Source organism: Pantherophis guttatus, chromosome 5, assembly GCF_059756535.1.
Source record: "Pantherophis guttatus breed Tessera chromosome 5, ASM5975653v1, whole genome shotgun sequence".
Taxonomy (NCBI): domain Eukaryota; kingdom Metazoa; phylum Chordata; class Lepidosauria; order Squamata; family Colubridae; genus Pantherophis; species Pantherophis guttatus.
This window is the reverse complement of record NC_142067.1, coordinates 39,786,760-39,804,638: the sequence shown is the minus strand read 5'-3', so window position 1 is coordinate 39,804,638 and position 17,879 is coordinate 39,786,760. Positions and strand designations below refer to the sequence as shown.

Sequence of the window (17,879 nt, the reverse complement as noted above, 5' to 3'; positions counted from 1 at the left end):
TCTATAATGTCTTTAATGTCCTTAACATCTCCACCACACTGGCTGTCTCACCTCAAATGGTGTGACTTGAAGCCTGATCAAAATAGAATATCTGATAAAGTTTCTTCTTTTGTGCAAACCTCCTTTGGGTGGTAGAGAATAGACTGTCGAACATGCGTATATATATTCTTACCTAATGGCATCAGAAACACATTATGCAGATGTACACATACATAGTGAGGGACCTTTTGTTCCATATTTTTATATTTTTCTCTAAATAAAAATATGTTGCCATTTCCCTACAAACAATCAAGTTGACTTTTAAAATTTCTAACAGCAAATGCTCCTAAATCTTTTTCATGTCTTTCAGGGATTTCATTTTCTCTAATTTACTAAAAAAAAGATTCTAAAATGAGGTGGTTTGGAACAAATAAATTCTATTATGCATTATGATTAGAAGAAAAGATACTTTATCTATAATTCAGTCATTTTATTATGGTCACAGACCAACATTTACAGTGTCTATAATTTACTAAATAGGAAAATTATTTTTAAATATTTTTTTAATTTGCTCAGAATGGAATATTATTTTTAATTCAGACATTTTTGGAATGTCTAAAAGACCACTAGATGGGGTTATGTGATGCTAGTGATGCCAGGTTCATTTTGTACAGATTTGATGAGAAGAAGAATGCATTCTTTTTTAACCATGTTAACTTAATCCTGCTCAGTGCTTTCTCTAATATATTGTAATGTTTCCTAACTTGGTGTATTGAGAAACCATGCTTTCAACATTTTTGTAAAATATATGTTGTATGGGCCATACAAAAATACAGAAAAGTTAGCATTCTGATGGTTCTAAAGGGAATGCTCGATTTCAATTAAAGCATATTTAGAATAATAAATTATTACTCAAATAATAATTAATGCCAAACTTTAGAGTCATTAAAACATAGATTTTTATTCCTATCAGGATATAATTTCATTATGAAAGCTCCTTCCTTTCATAGTTGCACAGTGTCATGGCGCACACACATGAAATTGGTAGAGTTTGCAAAATGCTGTGAATCATTTAGTTTCATATCCCCACCTTGGACACCTGCATAAAAGCACTAAATACAATCACGCTTATGTCTTGATATACAATGGAAATAAAATGTTTCTTTGCAACATAGCATTTTAATTATTACAGAGCTATATAAAAATGATACTACATCAACATTTAATTTAAAGTTATTTTTTAATTTTGTTTTGAAAAGTCCCAATGCAATAACAAATTCTGTTTTAGAATCTTTTGATTTATTGTCCACTAAAAATTGGTATGAATTTAAGTTGTATGTTATTCACATACATGTGCATATTTCAGAAGAATTGAGAAACCCAGTATTGATTTTTAAAAGCAATATTTGGTTTTGCCATAGCTTTTTGGTTCAGTCATTCAGCTCTATTAATTCAATATAGAACTCAATTGACCCCATGTTCCTTTTCAGAGCATCAAAAGGTGGCCACAATAACAACTTTCTGCGTCAAGATAAGTAAAACTATAATGGAGATAGCTAGGGAAAGGTACATAGTAGAAAAGTCAGTTTTTCTTTTCCCTTTTTATCATGAAGGCACTCAACTGCTAAATCTTTCCAATTTCCTCATCCCAAATCAGCACCTTTTTTGTCTGTAGACTGATATCCATTTTAGGGATAGAATTACTCATTAGTTATTAATGATTTATTGCAGTTTGGTACCGCAATATTTAGCTCTTTCATTTATGATTACAATTCCAGTTCTTTTTTCTGTTGGATTTATAAGACACATCTATAACATAATCTGATCAGGAGATCTGCCATATCCAGCCTAATGACTGAATTCTTCAAGAGCAATAGGATTTAAGCCCACTGCTAAAAGATTTAGAATGAAGTCATCTCAGGACCTAGATTGCTGTAATAGTAACAAGGTTTATCTACAGTGATTCTCTGTTAATTGTCACTATTAAATGCAAAACAAAAATGTTTTCTTCCACTTTTTATTTTGAACACAAATTATGTATTTGTAAACAACATAGGTACTGAAGAATTAATGGTGATTTTACAGGAAAATGTGTTGCTTCTGGGCCCAATAAGAAAAAAAATCAATTATTAATACTTAGAGTATTATGAACATTGAAATCAAATGGTTAAGTTGGCCTGAGAATGCCATTTTTTTCTTTAAAAATATTTCATATAACATTTTTTCTTGAATGACTTTAGCTGTTATTCCTTTTGCTAGATATAACAGAGGAACAGCAGTAGGTGATAGAATAATGAGGTAATTCAAAATTCCCATTCTATAAACAATTCAATTTTTTAAAAAATGATTGGTGCAGTATCTAACTGTTAGTGGTTATATTACCTGTTTTAAATCTACTAAACTACATATAAAGGATGTTACGGAGCAATGATTTAGCTGCATGTTGTGCCCAGGAATAGTAAGAAGAAAATGTGTACAGTTTTAATAACTTTATTAATATCATTTATTGGAGATGATTGTATAAAAACATAGTGAAAATCAAATCCAGCCTTTCTATTTCCCTTTTTAAGCACATAGCATATTTTGCATGGACCACTGCTAATATGAGTTTGAATTAATTTGTTTTGATTGATCTGTTTAATGTTGTTTTCCAACAGTAATAGTAGACAAAATTTAGAATAACTATAAAATGTGAGTTGGGAACCAAATGAGTATACATTGAGATTTAGCATTTAATATTATTAAGTTTATTCTTAGAAAATATCTCTTATCTTCAAACTTCTGAAAATTCAAAAATTAGCTTGGTAGCTATGCATTATTTAAAAATTTCAATTTAGACTGTTCATAATTTAATGCCGAAACTGCTTTTTAAAATTCAGGGCATTTACAGTTATATAGAAAATATAAGCATATGTGTCTTTGGTTCCTAGCCACATGCTAAAAGCTGAAAAATCTGTACATTTTGCTTTAGATAATAGGACAACTGATTATGCTAAAGAAGGTTTGGAAGTATATAGTTACCTATTGTCTTGACTTGATGCATACTAAATACATAGCATATTCCACAAAAAGTTTAAGCCTATATCCATACTTAGTTAATTCCTGACATCTGACAAAAATACAGAGAGGATAAGACTATAACATCATCCAGGCAAACATGTTAGAGATTCCTGATAGCAGGTCTGGTACAGTTTGAAGCATTCAGGTAAAGAGATTGGGCTCCAGATTCCCTCAACTTCTGTCCAGGAACAGCTGAGTCTACTGTATGTAGTAGCCCTGATTACGAAAGTTGGCTTTGGCAAAGTCAGCATTGCTTCACAGTTTATCCATATATTTGGGAGAGTTCATCTATTTTGTCTCTGTCTAGTCCTTTATTTATAGGCATCATTATTTTTGGGAACAAGGTGGCTCTGGCTTGGATGCAACATCCACATCCTCAAGTCAGAATCTGCGTCATCTTGACTGGGTTTTGTCTCCTTGAAGTTTCTTGGACATTTTTCCTCAGGTATGGGTGAAGAAGAAATGGAGGAACTCTTCCACTTCATTTTCATCCTTATCCTAAACTATATATTAATATGTTTTGCAGGGCCGTTGAAGCATATATACATTCAGGCTCTATAGTTTAAAACCACATTAATAGGTGACAAAGGTATCTTTTAAGATAAGTTTAAAAACAAACAAAAACAAAATTTTAAAGAAATCTTCAGAGTATCAGAGAATGAGACCTTGAAAACAAATATTTTGCTTGCACATGTTGAATCTTTAATTTAAAATACGTTTTACTGGCAAATATTTAGAATACCTGATAATCTTATGTGATTAGAATGAAATACATGTATATGTTTGAAATTGCAGTGAAATTGGATTAAATTAGGAAGAAGTAAAGAAAGCATGTCAAGTTTGAACAGAATACAAATAACATGAGACAAATATACTGAACAAATATGCACTTAATTATTACTGGCTGGGACTGAGGGGGGATTCAGGAGGAAATAACATGGTGCTTGTTTTGCAATTTGTTGCTCAGTTTCACTGGTGTAATATTTGGGGTTCTCCAGAAACTGCAAAAAGGTACATTCCATTAGCCCATACTGCCCTATCTGTCTGTCTGTCTATCATGCCACTCATCTTGTGTAGAAGTGACTTTAGGCAGCTTATAACCAATAAAAGCAACAAGATGGAACATTAAAACAATATTAAGACTAAAATTGACTAAAGAATTAACAAAGATGGCAAAGAAGGAGCGAGATGTTCACAGACAGGAGGTAGGTCTTATCTCAGTCTATTAACTACCTCCAGTATGATGTGCCCTTTTCTAGTTCAGAATTCTTTTTTTTCTTTTTTCCCCAATCCTTAAATCATTCAACTCAGCTACTTCCAAACAATATCAGATAATGTCATTACCCCACCCACTCTCAAATGTTTATGTACTCTGATTTTACACAAGCAACTCAGCAATCCCAAACTGAATCCTCAAATCACAACAAGCAATTAAAAATTGCTCCATTATCTTCACAATGTGCCCAGATATCCTAAGTCCGTGACGGCAAACCTATGGCACACATGCTTTGAAGTGACACACGGAGCCATGTTGCCTGGCACGCATCGCGTTGGCCGTTCCTCTTCTGGGTTTCTGGCGTGCATGCGCACGCGATGATCAGCTGACCTTTGTGCAGGCGGCAGTGCCAGAAACCGGAAGAGCTGTTCTGTGAGCATGTGTGCTGGCCAGCTGATCGGTGCGTGTGCATGCGCAGCAGTAACTGGAAGACTTGCTGGCCAGCGCACATGTGTGCGCCAGAAACTGGAAGTAAATTTTTCGGTGTGCACATGCTCCCTGGGCAACTCCTCTTCCTGGTCACACCCCAGACGAGCACACGCTCCCTTTTCAGCACTTGGTGCTGCGCGTGCATGCTTCCTTTTCAGCACTTGGTGCCGAAAAGGTTTGCCATCACTGTCCTAAGTTTTCATTTTCCATATTACAAGACAACATTGTTTTTCAGGCATACATCTTCAATATCCCTCTTTCCATTGCCTCACTTTCCCTATATGGTGACTACTGGTGAAGCATAGTGTTCTACTTTTTATATAACATTCTCACATATAGACATTCTTCATTACCTCAATGCTGGGCCATGCTTTAGTTATTTTTTCCTTAAGCATTTACAGAGTTTTCTAGGGTTCATCTATCAGATGCTCATATCTAACATGGTTATTCTGTTTCAAAATTTATTTACAACTGACCATAGGATTCCCTTGGTTAACGATTTACTGTCTTCTTGTCTAATTCTAGATGCTGCAGAATGTTCTTTTTCTATGTCAGTGGGAAGGCAGGGTAGCCAGTTACTATGTAACTGAAAATACCAGCTTTCTGTCCATAAAATGAGGCTATTATGTAACTTTCTGATAATACTAGTCTTTCTGTTCATAATCTACAGACGATCTGCTGTTGCTCGCATCCAGGAACTTTTCAGACGAAGAAAAGAAAGAAAGGAAATGGAAGAATTAGAAACACTAAATATTAGACGCCCTTTAATAAAAATGGTTTATAAAGGTCATCGGAACTCACGGACAATGGTACCCCATTTCTGCTAAATATATTGCTATGCTATCTTGTTTAGAAATTATTATTTAATAATAAAGTTATTTGTTACTTGATTGTTAAATAATGAACATTAAATAATAAATGTCTTAAAAATTGCTATTATTATCTTCCTGAGAGGTTTTTCTCAAAGCACTAATATCTGGTTTATTTATTAAATAAACCTTGTAATATAAGAGGGAAAAAAGCATGGTAATATTCTGGTATATGCAGATAATAGTGTCGTCACTTTTCTAAACTTATTGTAAATGTTGTATATTTATGATAAATTATTTAATTATACCTTAACAGCTGGCAATTCTAGCTAAATTTCATCTCAGAAGCAGGTCAAGGTTGGACCTGGAAGACCATCTGAATATTCCAGATGCCGTATGCTACCCTGAGGGGAAAAACAATCCCAGAAAAAGGCAGTATCAACCTATTTCTGTGTTAGTGTAGTTACCAGGAATTAGGTTCAAGCGATGGGTACCTTCGTTTTTTGTTTTTTTTTATATTCATTCCTGACAAATATCATAAGCTGCTTTATGTATAGATGTCATCATTTGGGTAGGAAATAATCTTAATAAAAAAGAATGGATTAGATTTGTCCTTGCTAACTTTACGGGAAAATCAGTAACAATCATTCCATGAAGACAGATATGGAAAACCATTAAAAAATTAAATTAAAAACAGATATGGAAAAAAATTAAGAATACTTTTTTAAAAGTGCTAAAAGCTATAGATGCTATACCAGTGACTAGAGTAAGTTGTGACATGTTAAATTTTAAAAAAATGTTTCTGTCAAGTCATTGACCAGTAGATCTGCACTCAGAATTTACTGCTCACCAAAGGAATAATTATTCTTCATGCATGCAGGTGTTAATCTTCTTTACAAAAGAGAAGTTTCTTTCTGAAATTATGTAATTCAGAATGCTTATTTAAATGTCAGGTGCAATATAGTATTTCTTTTATTGTTTGGTGAAATAATCTATATAGCATAGTTGTTATTTGATCACATGACCATTTGTGCCCTTCAGCTTTAGTGTAGGTTGCCCACACAATGGGCAGATTCAGTTATTTATATAATAAATATATCTTATATATATTCTTATCCAAGTTAAACCATTTTTCCTTTAGTGATTTCTGAAATGATTCACCTATCTGGAAATACTTCCTCTATACTGTGTTGAACAGTCCATTATTTTGTTGCAGTTTTAAATAATCTCTACATTTTAAAACATATATGACATTTCGTCATCCACCGTCTTCAGCTTCCTTTTAATTAAGCCATATCACTTTTTGGAAATTTCTTCTGAAATGAACAAAATTTTCATTGCCCTTTTGAAAGTTGTGCTTACTGCCTAAATATTATATTTATTGATATTGTACTGACTGTTCCAAATTGATTCAAAATATTTCTTTGTTGCATCAACTGGATTGTTATATCTGGCTTTGCATCTGATGATAGCAAGTTGATGCTATATTTATATAAAGATAAAAAATACAAATGCATCAGACTTTTGTTTTTGCTTTTTAATATTATATTTATTTTCAAAGCATGATCCAAGCTACTTGAACAAAAATAATTTTGTCTCTATAAATTTTTCTAGATTTGGTCATAATAAATTTTAATTACCTAAACATTAAATGTGAAAGCTTTCCCTTCTGCTAATGAGAATTAACAAGCCTCTGTTCTCTGATTTAGAGAACAGATTTAATGCTTTCTTGTTCAGGTTTCTCAAAGATGCTTCTTAAACATAAAAATAAAGTGCCTCAATTGTTGTATTAATTTACCTGTAGATAAAAGAAGCCAATTTCTGGGGTTCTAACTTCGTAATGAGCGGTTCAGATTGTGGACACATCTTCATCTGGGATCGACATACTGCTGAGCACCTGATGCTGCTGGAAGCAGATAATCATGTAGTGAACTGTCTGCAACCACATCCATTTGATCCAAGTAAGACTGTCTCCATCTGTAATAGATAATTCCATAGATACCTTGTATGGAATCCCTTATAAAGTTGGCTGGTGCAAAAGTGATGAAATGTGCATTGCAAGATAATCCAAATCACGGTTCATCTTCTTGCATCCTGACATTTGAAGCATGAACATTACAGGTAGATCTCGACTTACAACAGTTTGTTTAGTGACCATTTGAAGTTACAAAGACACTGAAAAAAGTGACGTGTGACCATTTATCACATAATTCAGGCACTTGGCAGTTGACTCATATTTATGATGGTTGCAGTGTCCTAGGGTCATGTTATCACCTTTTGTGACCTTCTGACAAGCAAAGTCAATGGGGAAGCAAGATTCACTTAACAACCATGTTACTAACTTAACAACTGCTGTGATTTACTTAACAACTGTGGCAAGAACGGTCATAAAATGGAGCAAAACTTGCTTAACAAATGTCTCATTTAACAACAGAAATTTGGGGCTCGGTTGTGGTTGTAAGTCAAGTACTACCTGTAGTTGTACTTTGTGTTCTCGTTTCTACCCCCGCCAAATAGAAGCCTGTGACTAAAATATCACCTTTTCTACCTAAAAAAAAGTTATTATATTTCATTCTGTTTTTGTCTTTACTTCTCTTAACTGGTGTGGGAAAAATGCATCTTTGCCCCTATTCCATGATTTGCAAATCCTACCTTGTGCTACAATCCATCAGGACCCTATTTCAAAAGACAACAGACTGATACTCAGCCAGAGTGGAAAACCAATGATTTAAATATTTTTCATATTTTAATTTTCCATCATGAATATAAACATGTGTTCCGTGGTTTAAAAGTGAAGAGCACACAGTCTTCATTGGAGTAACTGAAGTCAACCAGAGACTTTACAAAATAGTAAAACTGTACTATAAATGTAAAGGATACCTCTTCCTTGAAGAATTCTAAAGTTGGATAAACAACTCCTCCCTGGAATAGTAAAGCAGTATACTTAGCTTCAACAAAGCATACAAAAATAAACCAAACACTTAAAAATAATAAAATTAAATATATGGGCAGAATTATAATTCTTCTCTTAGATGCGACATCCATTGTAACTATAGTTACAACGTTACAACATTGTTGTATAGTTACAACAGCGTCATAGCTACCCGGAAGGCATGTGCCTTTATGAGAGGATACAGGTTTTATTCTATATTCAATTACATAGAATCCATCTGATAAAGGCTAATTTAGGGCAAAGGTTTAAATATATTATTCAAAATATCCTAAATGGTTAAACTGATTAGTTATTAACCTTCCCATATTACAGTGTTCAGTTATAGATAACATGCTATCTCCACAGTTTTATTTGAAAGGAGAATGTAGAAATATTTTTATTTTTTTTATTTATTTATTTATTTTTAATACAATTTTTATTGGTTTTTTTTACACAAATAAAATTTTATAACAATTCTGTTTAACATCGGATTCGCAGTGTTTGTACATATATACATGAATAAGTGTCTGGTGTCATTTGTACTATACATTTCTAATTAATTTCTGCACCTTTTATTTCTTCCTTAATTCTATCATCTATCCATTTGTACCATCTTCCCCACACAGTATCATAGTCAGAATTTTCATCATCATTTATCTCGTGAGTTAATTTACTTATCTCTGCACACTCTAATATTTTGTTAATTATAAGGTCGTCTGGTGGTAGGTCTTTCTTTTTCCAGTATTGAGCGTATGCTAGTCTGGCAGCTGTAGTTATATGTATTAGGAGGTGGACCTTTTCCTTTCCGTACCCTTTCTTTACCATTCCCAGGAGAAATATTTCTGGATTCAGATCAATGTCTTCTTTAAGTATGTCTTTCAACCATCTCCAAATTTTACTCCAGTACTTTTTTGCTTCGGGGCATGTCCACCATGTATGAAAGAAGGTGCCATGACCATGGCCACATTTCCAACAATTTGGCTGCGCATTGGGGAACATCTTTGCTAGTCTTGCAGGTGCCAAATGCCACCTATGAAGCATTTTGTAGTGATTTTCCTTATATGTGGCTGCTCTAGTTAATTTATAATTTTTATTCCAGGCTTCTTCCCATTCATTAAAATTCAAACTGTGTCCAATATTTCTCTCCCATGCTCTCAATTGATTTCTAATTATATCCTCGTCTCTGTCTTCCTCTAATAAATAGTTATACAGCTTGGCCAACGCTTTTTTCCCTGGTCCCATCAAAATTTTGTCTAATCCCTTATATCCTAATTCTAGGCCATACTCTTCTTTATCTTTCTGGTATCTTGATTTTATTTGCAGATAAGTCCACCAATCTAAGATTATACCTTGATCTCTCAGGGCTTCATTTGATTTAATATTTCCCCCTCCATCGACAATATCTTTGTATCTGCACAATTTCTCCATTCCCCACCTGTTGGGGTAAATCATTGCCTCTGCCGTGGAAAGCCAGTTTGGGACTTTTGAATAATATCTCTGCCTAATTCCCACCCACGTTTGTATTAGGGAGTCTCTAATTTTATGCCTGTGGAATGTAGAAATATTTTTAAAAGGGTAGCAACTAGTCAGTTTAACCGTTTAAGATATTTTGATTTAAACTTTTGCCTTAAATTAGCTTTCATCATTCAGCGATGAGTTGTTTCCAATGTTTTTCTTAAACATTTTCTTACTTTATTTATAATATAAAGTAAATTGAAAATATAGTTGCAATTCTGTTAGTTTCAGAATACAGGGGACTGAAGGAGTGTAAGGGCACTTAAACTGGATATTTGGGCTGTATAGAAATTAATAATTTTATTGAAATAATTGTTAAAAAAGAAAATCAAATAAAAATTCTTTAATTAAACAATCTTTTTAATTAAATTAAATAAACTTGTTATTAAGTCTGAGAGCCAGTTGTTTGAAAAGGATGCACATTTGCCTGGTAAATTTTCTTTGCTATTGACTGCATTTACTTAGTTATTCCTTAGATTTAAAAAAAAATGCTTCTGTATCAAGGTATTTGCATATTTGTTAATGTGAGATATCTTCCTGTTCTTTGTTTTTTGAATAATATACCTTTCTATATCTTGAAGGATATTGCAGGATAGGGATTGCTTATCTATTTTAGTGAATATTTTAAAAAAATACTTTAAAATGCAGGTAGTTCTCGACTTAGGACCAATTGAGCCCAAAATTTCCATTGCTAAGCAAGACAGTTAAGTGAATTTTGTCCCATTTTACAACCTTTCTTGCCACAATTGTTTTTTTTTTATTGAAAAAGTTTTTCAAATACAAATTTTTTCCCCTTTTTTCTCCCCCCCTCCTCCCTAACCCCCCCTCACCACCCGTCCCCCTGTGACTTCTACAAAATAAAATCCAAATTCGTAACAGATTATATAATATTTTACCATCCCCTTACTCCATCCCTCAAATACTGACCCTTTCTTTCTAATAATATTATTACATCACCCTTTTACCATACATTTCAAAATAACATTCTATTGTAACGTTGTATAATAACTTCTGGTTTAGCATAATAACATTATTATAACTCCCAATTTAGCAATAATCTGCCCTTTTTCTCCTCCCCCATACATATATCTATCTATTAATATAACATTTCAAAACAACCTTCCACTTTAAGACTATATAATAAATCCTATTTTAACATTTAATCTTTAATGTATATTAATATAACATTTCAAATTAGCCTTCCCCTAAAAAACTATATAATAAATCCTAATTTAACATTTATTCAGCTCTATCCATTTCCTCCACTCCCATAAATGTATCTCTTAAACATCCCTTTTCTTAAACTAAACAATCAATAAACTAACCTGTCTCCACCCACTTTCCTACAAAATTACCATACATAACAATTCTTAATATCTTTATTCTTCTGCCCACCCTACTAAAAAAAAAATCCCTTATATAAATAAAATCAATGACTTTAAACTTATAATCCATATAATATAATATCTTCTTTGATGTCTCTTCACTGGATTGTTAACTCCATCACCCATATTAGGGTAACATAGCATCCTGATTGCAACAAAATGTTCAAAATCCTCAGTTATCATCTGCCCCCATCAATAATAAATATCTTCATGTGTATAAAAAAGGAAAACAACCACCCGAGTGACATTATAATTATATTCCATATAATATCTGTAATAGTGGATTTCTTCAGGATTATTAATTCCCACCATCATAATGGGGTAACAACCAGATCTTCTGCATGCCCCAGCATAGCTCTCTTGCCATATAGCTCAGGATAAGCATGATATATTTATCAAAAAAAAAAGAGTCCAAAATGGATAATTCCAATCCAACAATTTAACATCCCAAAATTTTCACATCCCAAAATTACAGCATTGCAGAGGTCTGTCACTCTCCTCAGGATAATATTGACCAATACTTCGCCTCAACTATCTTTTCATGTATTCAGTCATCTTTTAAATAACTGGCTTCACTGTTGCCTAATTTAGAAATTTTTGTTTTTGCGAGATCTATTTCTTTTTTTCTTGACTTGTTGTGGGTTTGATCTCCATCCTAATCTCCTTTCTACGAGTTGTATATCGACTGATCGGTTTTCATTCTGATTTATAGCTTGATCTTGTTGGTTTTGCTTTTGTGACTCATGTTTCTTTTCTATAAGTTGTGTATCAACTAATTGATTTCCATGCTTGTCTGTGACTTGATGAATCATCATATTAGAATCCAATGCCACATCTCTTTTATTTGTGGATAATCCAGCTGTATCTAAAGAATCCAAAGGCGATTCATCTACAGAGGCCTCTATAGCTCGATATTTTTCCTTTATTTCCAACTCCTTCTGCTTATCTTGTGTTGTGCATAAAAATGTTGAACTCATTTTCAAAAAATTTTGGTAAAATTCTTCCGCTTTTTCAACAGTATTTAATTGATATCTTACTCCTTGATATCTCAATATTATACCAACTGGAGCATCCCACCTAAATAGAATATTTCGTTTTTTAAGCTCAGTCACCAGAAAACCAAATTTCTTTCTTTCCAATAACATCTTAGGTGGTAGCTCTTTGTATATCCAAATCTTTCTTCCAAACAAATGCAGAGTAGAATTAAAAGATTAAAATATTATTCCTTATTTCTTTGTCTGTAAAATAAATCACCACATCTCTTGGCAATTGCCTTTGCTTTGCAATCCAGGAGTTTATTCTATAAACTCTGTCAATCCTACAAAATACTTCCTCAGGATGAACCTTTAAGATCCCAGCCAGAATTTCAGAAGATGTTTTCCTTAAGTCATCTCTGTTATTTTCCTGTAATCCTCTCAGTCTAATTGCATATTCTGTGAGATTATATTGCATCATTAAAACTTCTTTTTCAATCCGTTGTTTTATATTTTCTACATTACAAGTCTTATAATCAGCTTCCATTTTAAGTTTTTCTTCTAAGCTATTATCTTGAGTGTTTATCAAATCATTTTCAGTTCTTTGTATTTTATTGTCCAAATTATCCTCAATTTCCTCCATTTTGGACTCTAATAAGTCAATATTTGTACCCAACTTCATAACAATTTCTGAAAAACCATTAGTCACTTTTGCAATCTTTCGTTGCAAAGTATCAAACTTTAATTGCACCATTTCTTTAATTTCCTGCTTAAATTTTTCAAAGTTCTGATTCACAATCTCATCCCTTCTTACAATCTCATCCCTTCTTACAATGTCCCCCAAGAGAAATTCAATTATATTAAAATCAGTTTTCTGAGTCTGTAGGTTTAGAACTTGTTTATGTAGTTTATAGATGGGGGAATTCCCCCCCCCCAACTGCTTGTTTGTCTGGCTTTGTAAGTCTAAACGCCATATTTCCACACAGACAAACTCTCTTAAAAAAGAAAAGAAAAACAAAGAAAGAGAAAAGCTTCTTTCCAAACAAGATCAATATCAAATCTCCAGGAAAGAAAAAACACAAAAGTGGAGCTTTTTCTTCAATTGTAGCCAGGAGTATTTATTCCGCTACTTTGTGGCTTAATAAGAAACGGAAGGACTTTCCCTTTTCAGCTTTCCCTGCTCAAACTTCGGCAGTCGCCATTTTAAAAGTTCTTTTTTACTTTGTTCAATATCCTTTGCAAAATAAGTAAAAATACTTGCGATTTGGGGTCACAGGTCCAGGTCCAGATCTCATCCTCTTTGCTTAGTCTGTTAGTTTTCTTGAAAAGCTTGTTTTCGTCGCCTTGCTCTGCAAAAAAGCAGAGGTCTCCCAATGCCCGGAGCGAACGGCGAGTGAAATAGGGAGCCTCATCCGCTCGCCCCCAAGAGTAAAAAAAAAAATTCTGGGGGCTTCGCGGAAAGCTCTACCTACACTCACCTGCTCTATCTCACATTTCCTCCTGGAAATGGAGTTTTTCGAGCCGCCTTTCCATTGTACAGGCGATGGGGCTGGCGGTCCCGAGGGACCGTCTGGCAGCGACGAGAAACAAACCGGAAGTCCCTTGCCACAATTGTTAAATGAATCAAAGCAGTTGTTCAGTTAGTAACATGGTTGTTAAATGAATCTGACTTCCCCATTGATTTTGCCTGGCAGAAGTTACAAAAAGTGATCACATGACTCTGGGACATTGCAACCATCATAAATACATGCCAGTTGCCAAGCACCTGAACTTTGATCACATGACCATAGGGAAAAACACTCATAAATCACTTTTTCAGTGCCATTGTAACTTCAAACAGTAACTAAAGGAATGGTTGTAAGTCAAGGACTATCTAGCTAATGATATAACCAGTAGTGGGTTTCAAATCCCGTCGCTACCGGTTCGCTTGTGGATGCTCGCATGTGCGCATGACACATGTGCAAAGACGTCCAGGTGGGTGGGTGGAGCCTCCCGCTGCCGCTACCGGTTCGCCTGAATAGTCAAATGCTATTTATATTTACAAAGCTTTACACTGTTTTCTAATATATTTCTAAACAATTGTTTAGTTTTAGCTTCATCAGGTATTGATTATGATATAAAAATCTGGTCACCACTAGAAGAATCCAAGATTTTTAATCGGAAACTTGCTGATGAGGTAAGATGTGCTTTTGCTCTAATATCAAACCTATGATAAAAGTAATAACTCTTTTTCAAATTAAGTTATCCATATTTGAGCAAATTAACCTGTTGCATCTCTAATATCTATAATTTAGAAAGAAGTACTATTTTCATAGCTGCATTACCCTAAAAAGATCATGTTAACCTTAGGATAATATGGAGGTGGATTATGAATTGAGCTATCATTAAAGTATACATAAAACTTTAGCAATTAACAATTTGTTTCAGTGGTTGTACATTATACGAAATTCAAATTGACAAGATTTGTTTGCTAAATATGAGCCATTACTGAGACAAAATCATTGTTGTGTATTAATATAATAGTTGCACTATTATATATAATTGGCCAAGAGAACAACTCTCTATTAAATTCTTGTTTAATTGCTATTTTACTCCTTTGTAGGTTATAACTCGAAATGAATTAATGCTGGAAGAAACTAGAAACACAATTACTGTTCCAGCTTCTTTTATGTTAAGGATGTTGGCATCTTTGAATCACATACGAGCAGGTAAGATCACTCCAGATACACTTTCTTATGAGACACGCTTTCTTAATTTCTTTTATTGCATCCTCCTCTTCTTGGATACTTATAAATGTAAGCATAAAGGCCACTGTATATGCAAGCTGCCTTTTGCCAGTGGGACACAACCATTTAACAGAATTTTATATTAGGGTAGATTCTATTAAGGCACTACTTTAAATTAGGCAAGCTTTGCATATTTTCATTCTTGCATTTTCTTTCTGATATTTGTGGAAATATTTATAGAATAAATGTATGTTATATTCCATTTAAAAATGACTGTAAGAATACTTTTGTCTTTAAAATATTGCTTTTATATCTCATAGACCGACTGGAAGGTGACAGGTCTGAAGGGTCTGGCCAAGAAAATGAAAATGAAGATGAAGAATAATTGGCTATTTTCTGGAAACAACAAAATGTCATGAAATTTGTATAACTCGTGAATTATATTTTTCCTTACAAAGCTTTAGTGCAATTTTAAGGTTTTGCTTTGGGTAATCTAACATTCTGATTTTTGAATGTGTGTGCATGACTTGTGAGAGTGTGCAAGTTAAAAAAGCAAAATGTTTTTAAAATGTTTTGCCATGTATGAGGAGTGCTAGACAATGCAAAGTGCAATATTTTCCCTTAACTTGCAAATATGGGAGCTTGGATCAATGTTAAAATAACTTACCTAATAGTAAAAACATTGGTTCAAATAAATTTCTATACCTGCTATTTGCATGTTTATTGCTTTCTATTAAAAGATGTGGTTGTTTTACATTTGTGTTTGTCTTTTCACTATGAGTGTACATAGCAAACCAACCAACCTGTTAGAATACATTATATTCTTACTATTAGAGTGATTTCATTCCTCCTCCTGTTCCCAAGTGATCTTCTGTAGTTAATCTTTAAAAGATTAATCTTTTTAAAAGAAAACATGAGGATTTCATTTCTTTTGCTCACTGCAAGTGTTGGAATGAAATAATTTTATATTAAGGTATTTATAAAATCATGATAATATTCCTTATAAAAGCAGTTTGTTATGTATGTATTTGTGCATTTGTGTACACACACACACACACAATATACATTGCCATATCACTCTTGCAGTTTACAACAATTATAGAATACAATAATATGTCCAGAGTAAAAGTTAAAATAAACTTACATTGAAAGTAATATGAAACAATTCATAAATTTGCATGCCATCTGTGTGCATTGGCATGCTAATCTTCTCTCTGTTCCAATTGTAATAAATGTCCTGTCAAAGTATAGCATAGAGGGCTGCTGAGGAGTAATTACAAGGCCATTCTTTGTGTAGATACAATCATATAGGCTTACAATGAAAGTCTGTGTTAGCAAACCTAAGCTCCACTAATATTATTGTAAACAAAATAATAAAAGGATGCCAGGTGGTCTTTAGATGAGTGCTTCCTAACCATAGTGATCCACAATGCGTGGCAAATAATCCCTTTGGTAATGACAAAAGGAAAATATTTTTTTAAATAGCTAAACCTTATGAGAGTATTACATTTCATAACAGGATGTTCTTGCTGGAAATCACAATTGTATTTTTGTCAAACTTTTGCAAGATTACAGATGGCAGCACCATAATCTTGTGACAGTTCACAGTTCATTATTGTTTTTTGAATTTAATTTCGGAGCATCCACAAACACCAATTTAGGGCCTGTTGTCACATTCTATGTTGTAGTTGTAGTTGTAGTTATTAAAAGTGCATGGATCCACATAAAGGAAAAGATTGGGAATTACTATTTTAGTCTATTGTTTCCTCCCACCAAATTTTGTACTGAAATCATTTGGTACTCCTACAACATTTTATGTCTGAATACTGAGCTTTGGAAATCAAATCTGCTAAAGTCATTGGGGTTATTTTTTCAAAATAACATCTCACTTCTGCAGAATGTTCATTTCAGTTTATGTAACTGAAATAAATCTCAAATTTATTCATAACATATGCATAATCAGCAACTGTGATTAAAAAAAAAACATTGCATAGGATCAGCAACATCATTACAATTGTATAGGTCTTTCACACCTTTGGATCCCCAAGTCCATTAACAAAAACCACGTCTTGAAGGCCTTGCAAAAGGCCAGCAGTTTGGGGCTAATCTAATCTCTCAAGTGATGTTCCAAGGGGTTAGTGTTTAGCTAGATTTATCTCATAGCCATTGAGAAAGTCATATTCCGTAGAGGGAAGTGAGAATGGCCTCGAAGGACATGAAGAGGACCCACTATCAAGGCATTGGTCAGATAAAAGGGGCCTTATCCCAAACGGAGAAAGTAAATATTTCAGACAAGTCCCTGCCTAGCTCACAGAAAGATAAAGGAGGGAGAAGGGAAGTGTATTTAGACATACACGTTCTGTTACTATAGCTTTACAATAAAACTACTGACCTACATGGCATTAGTTCCCTAATCTGGACCACGTTGAAATCTGACATATACAAACAAGATTTGTCCATTGTATCAGTTTCTTTAACGTGTACAATAACATGACAAGAAGGCTGGCTCTGAGGCAAAAAAAAAAAGTCCTTTCAAGGTAACCTCATTTGTATGCAATGTATTAAAATATGTTTTAGTTAAATATTTGGTTTTCTCCTTAGAGGAGAGATTTAAGAGAATAAACATAATGGGTGAAAAGGAAAGACAAAGATGTATAAAATAAAAAGGGAAAGGTTGCATAGACTACACCTTGACCTTTTTTAAGGGGGTTGGTCTGGTCCTCTATTGATTACTTTTAAATGAAATACATTTTTAAATAAATGAGATAAAAGCTGAAGCATGTGACAAATAGGG

General features: G+C 33.4%; 1 protein-coding gene and 1 non-coding gene across 17 annotated transcripts in view; one reads left to right on the top strand and one right to left on the bottom strand.

Moving 5' to 3' along the window:
- Nucleotides 1–15,839, top strand: part of DCAF6 (DDB1 and CUL4 associated factor 6) — a 58,119-nt gene extending 42,280 nt beyond the window's left edge. For 8 of the 16 annotated variants that reach the window (XM_087894963.1, XM_034413788.2, XM_087894968.1 and 5 more), the window contains 6 exons: nt 2,239–2,277; nt 5,415–5,553; nt 7,358–7,514; nt 14,447–14,535; nt 14,962–15,067; nt 15,406–15,839. In XM_087894963.1, coding sequence (XP_087751089.1) covers nt 2,239–2,277; nt 5,415–5,553; nt 7,358–7,514; nt 14,447–14,535; nt 14,962–15,067; nt 15,406–15,470 — 595 coding nt within the window. In that variant the 3' untranslated portion in view covers nt 15,471–15,839. The remainder of the gene's footprint in view (nt 1–2,238; nt 2,278–5,414; nt 5,554–7,357; nt 7,515–14,446; nt 14,536–14,961; nt 15,068–15,405) is intronic. The other 8 variants (XM_087894969.1, XM_087894964.1, XM_087894965.1 and 5 more) reach the window with 1 other exon arrangement.
- A 396-nt stretch (nt 15,840–16,235) lies between these two features.
- LOC117664495 (U6 spliceosomal RNA) lies at nt 16,236–16,337 on the bottom strand. The gene has a single exon (XR_015728332.1). It is a non-coding gene; the product is annotated as a U6 spliceosomal RNA (small nuclear RNA).
- Between the last annotated feature and the right edge of the window lie 1,542 nt (nt 16,338–17,879).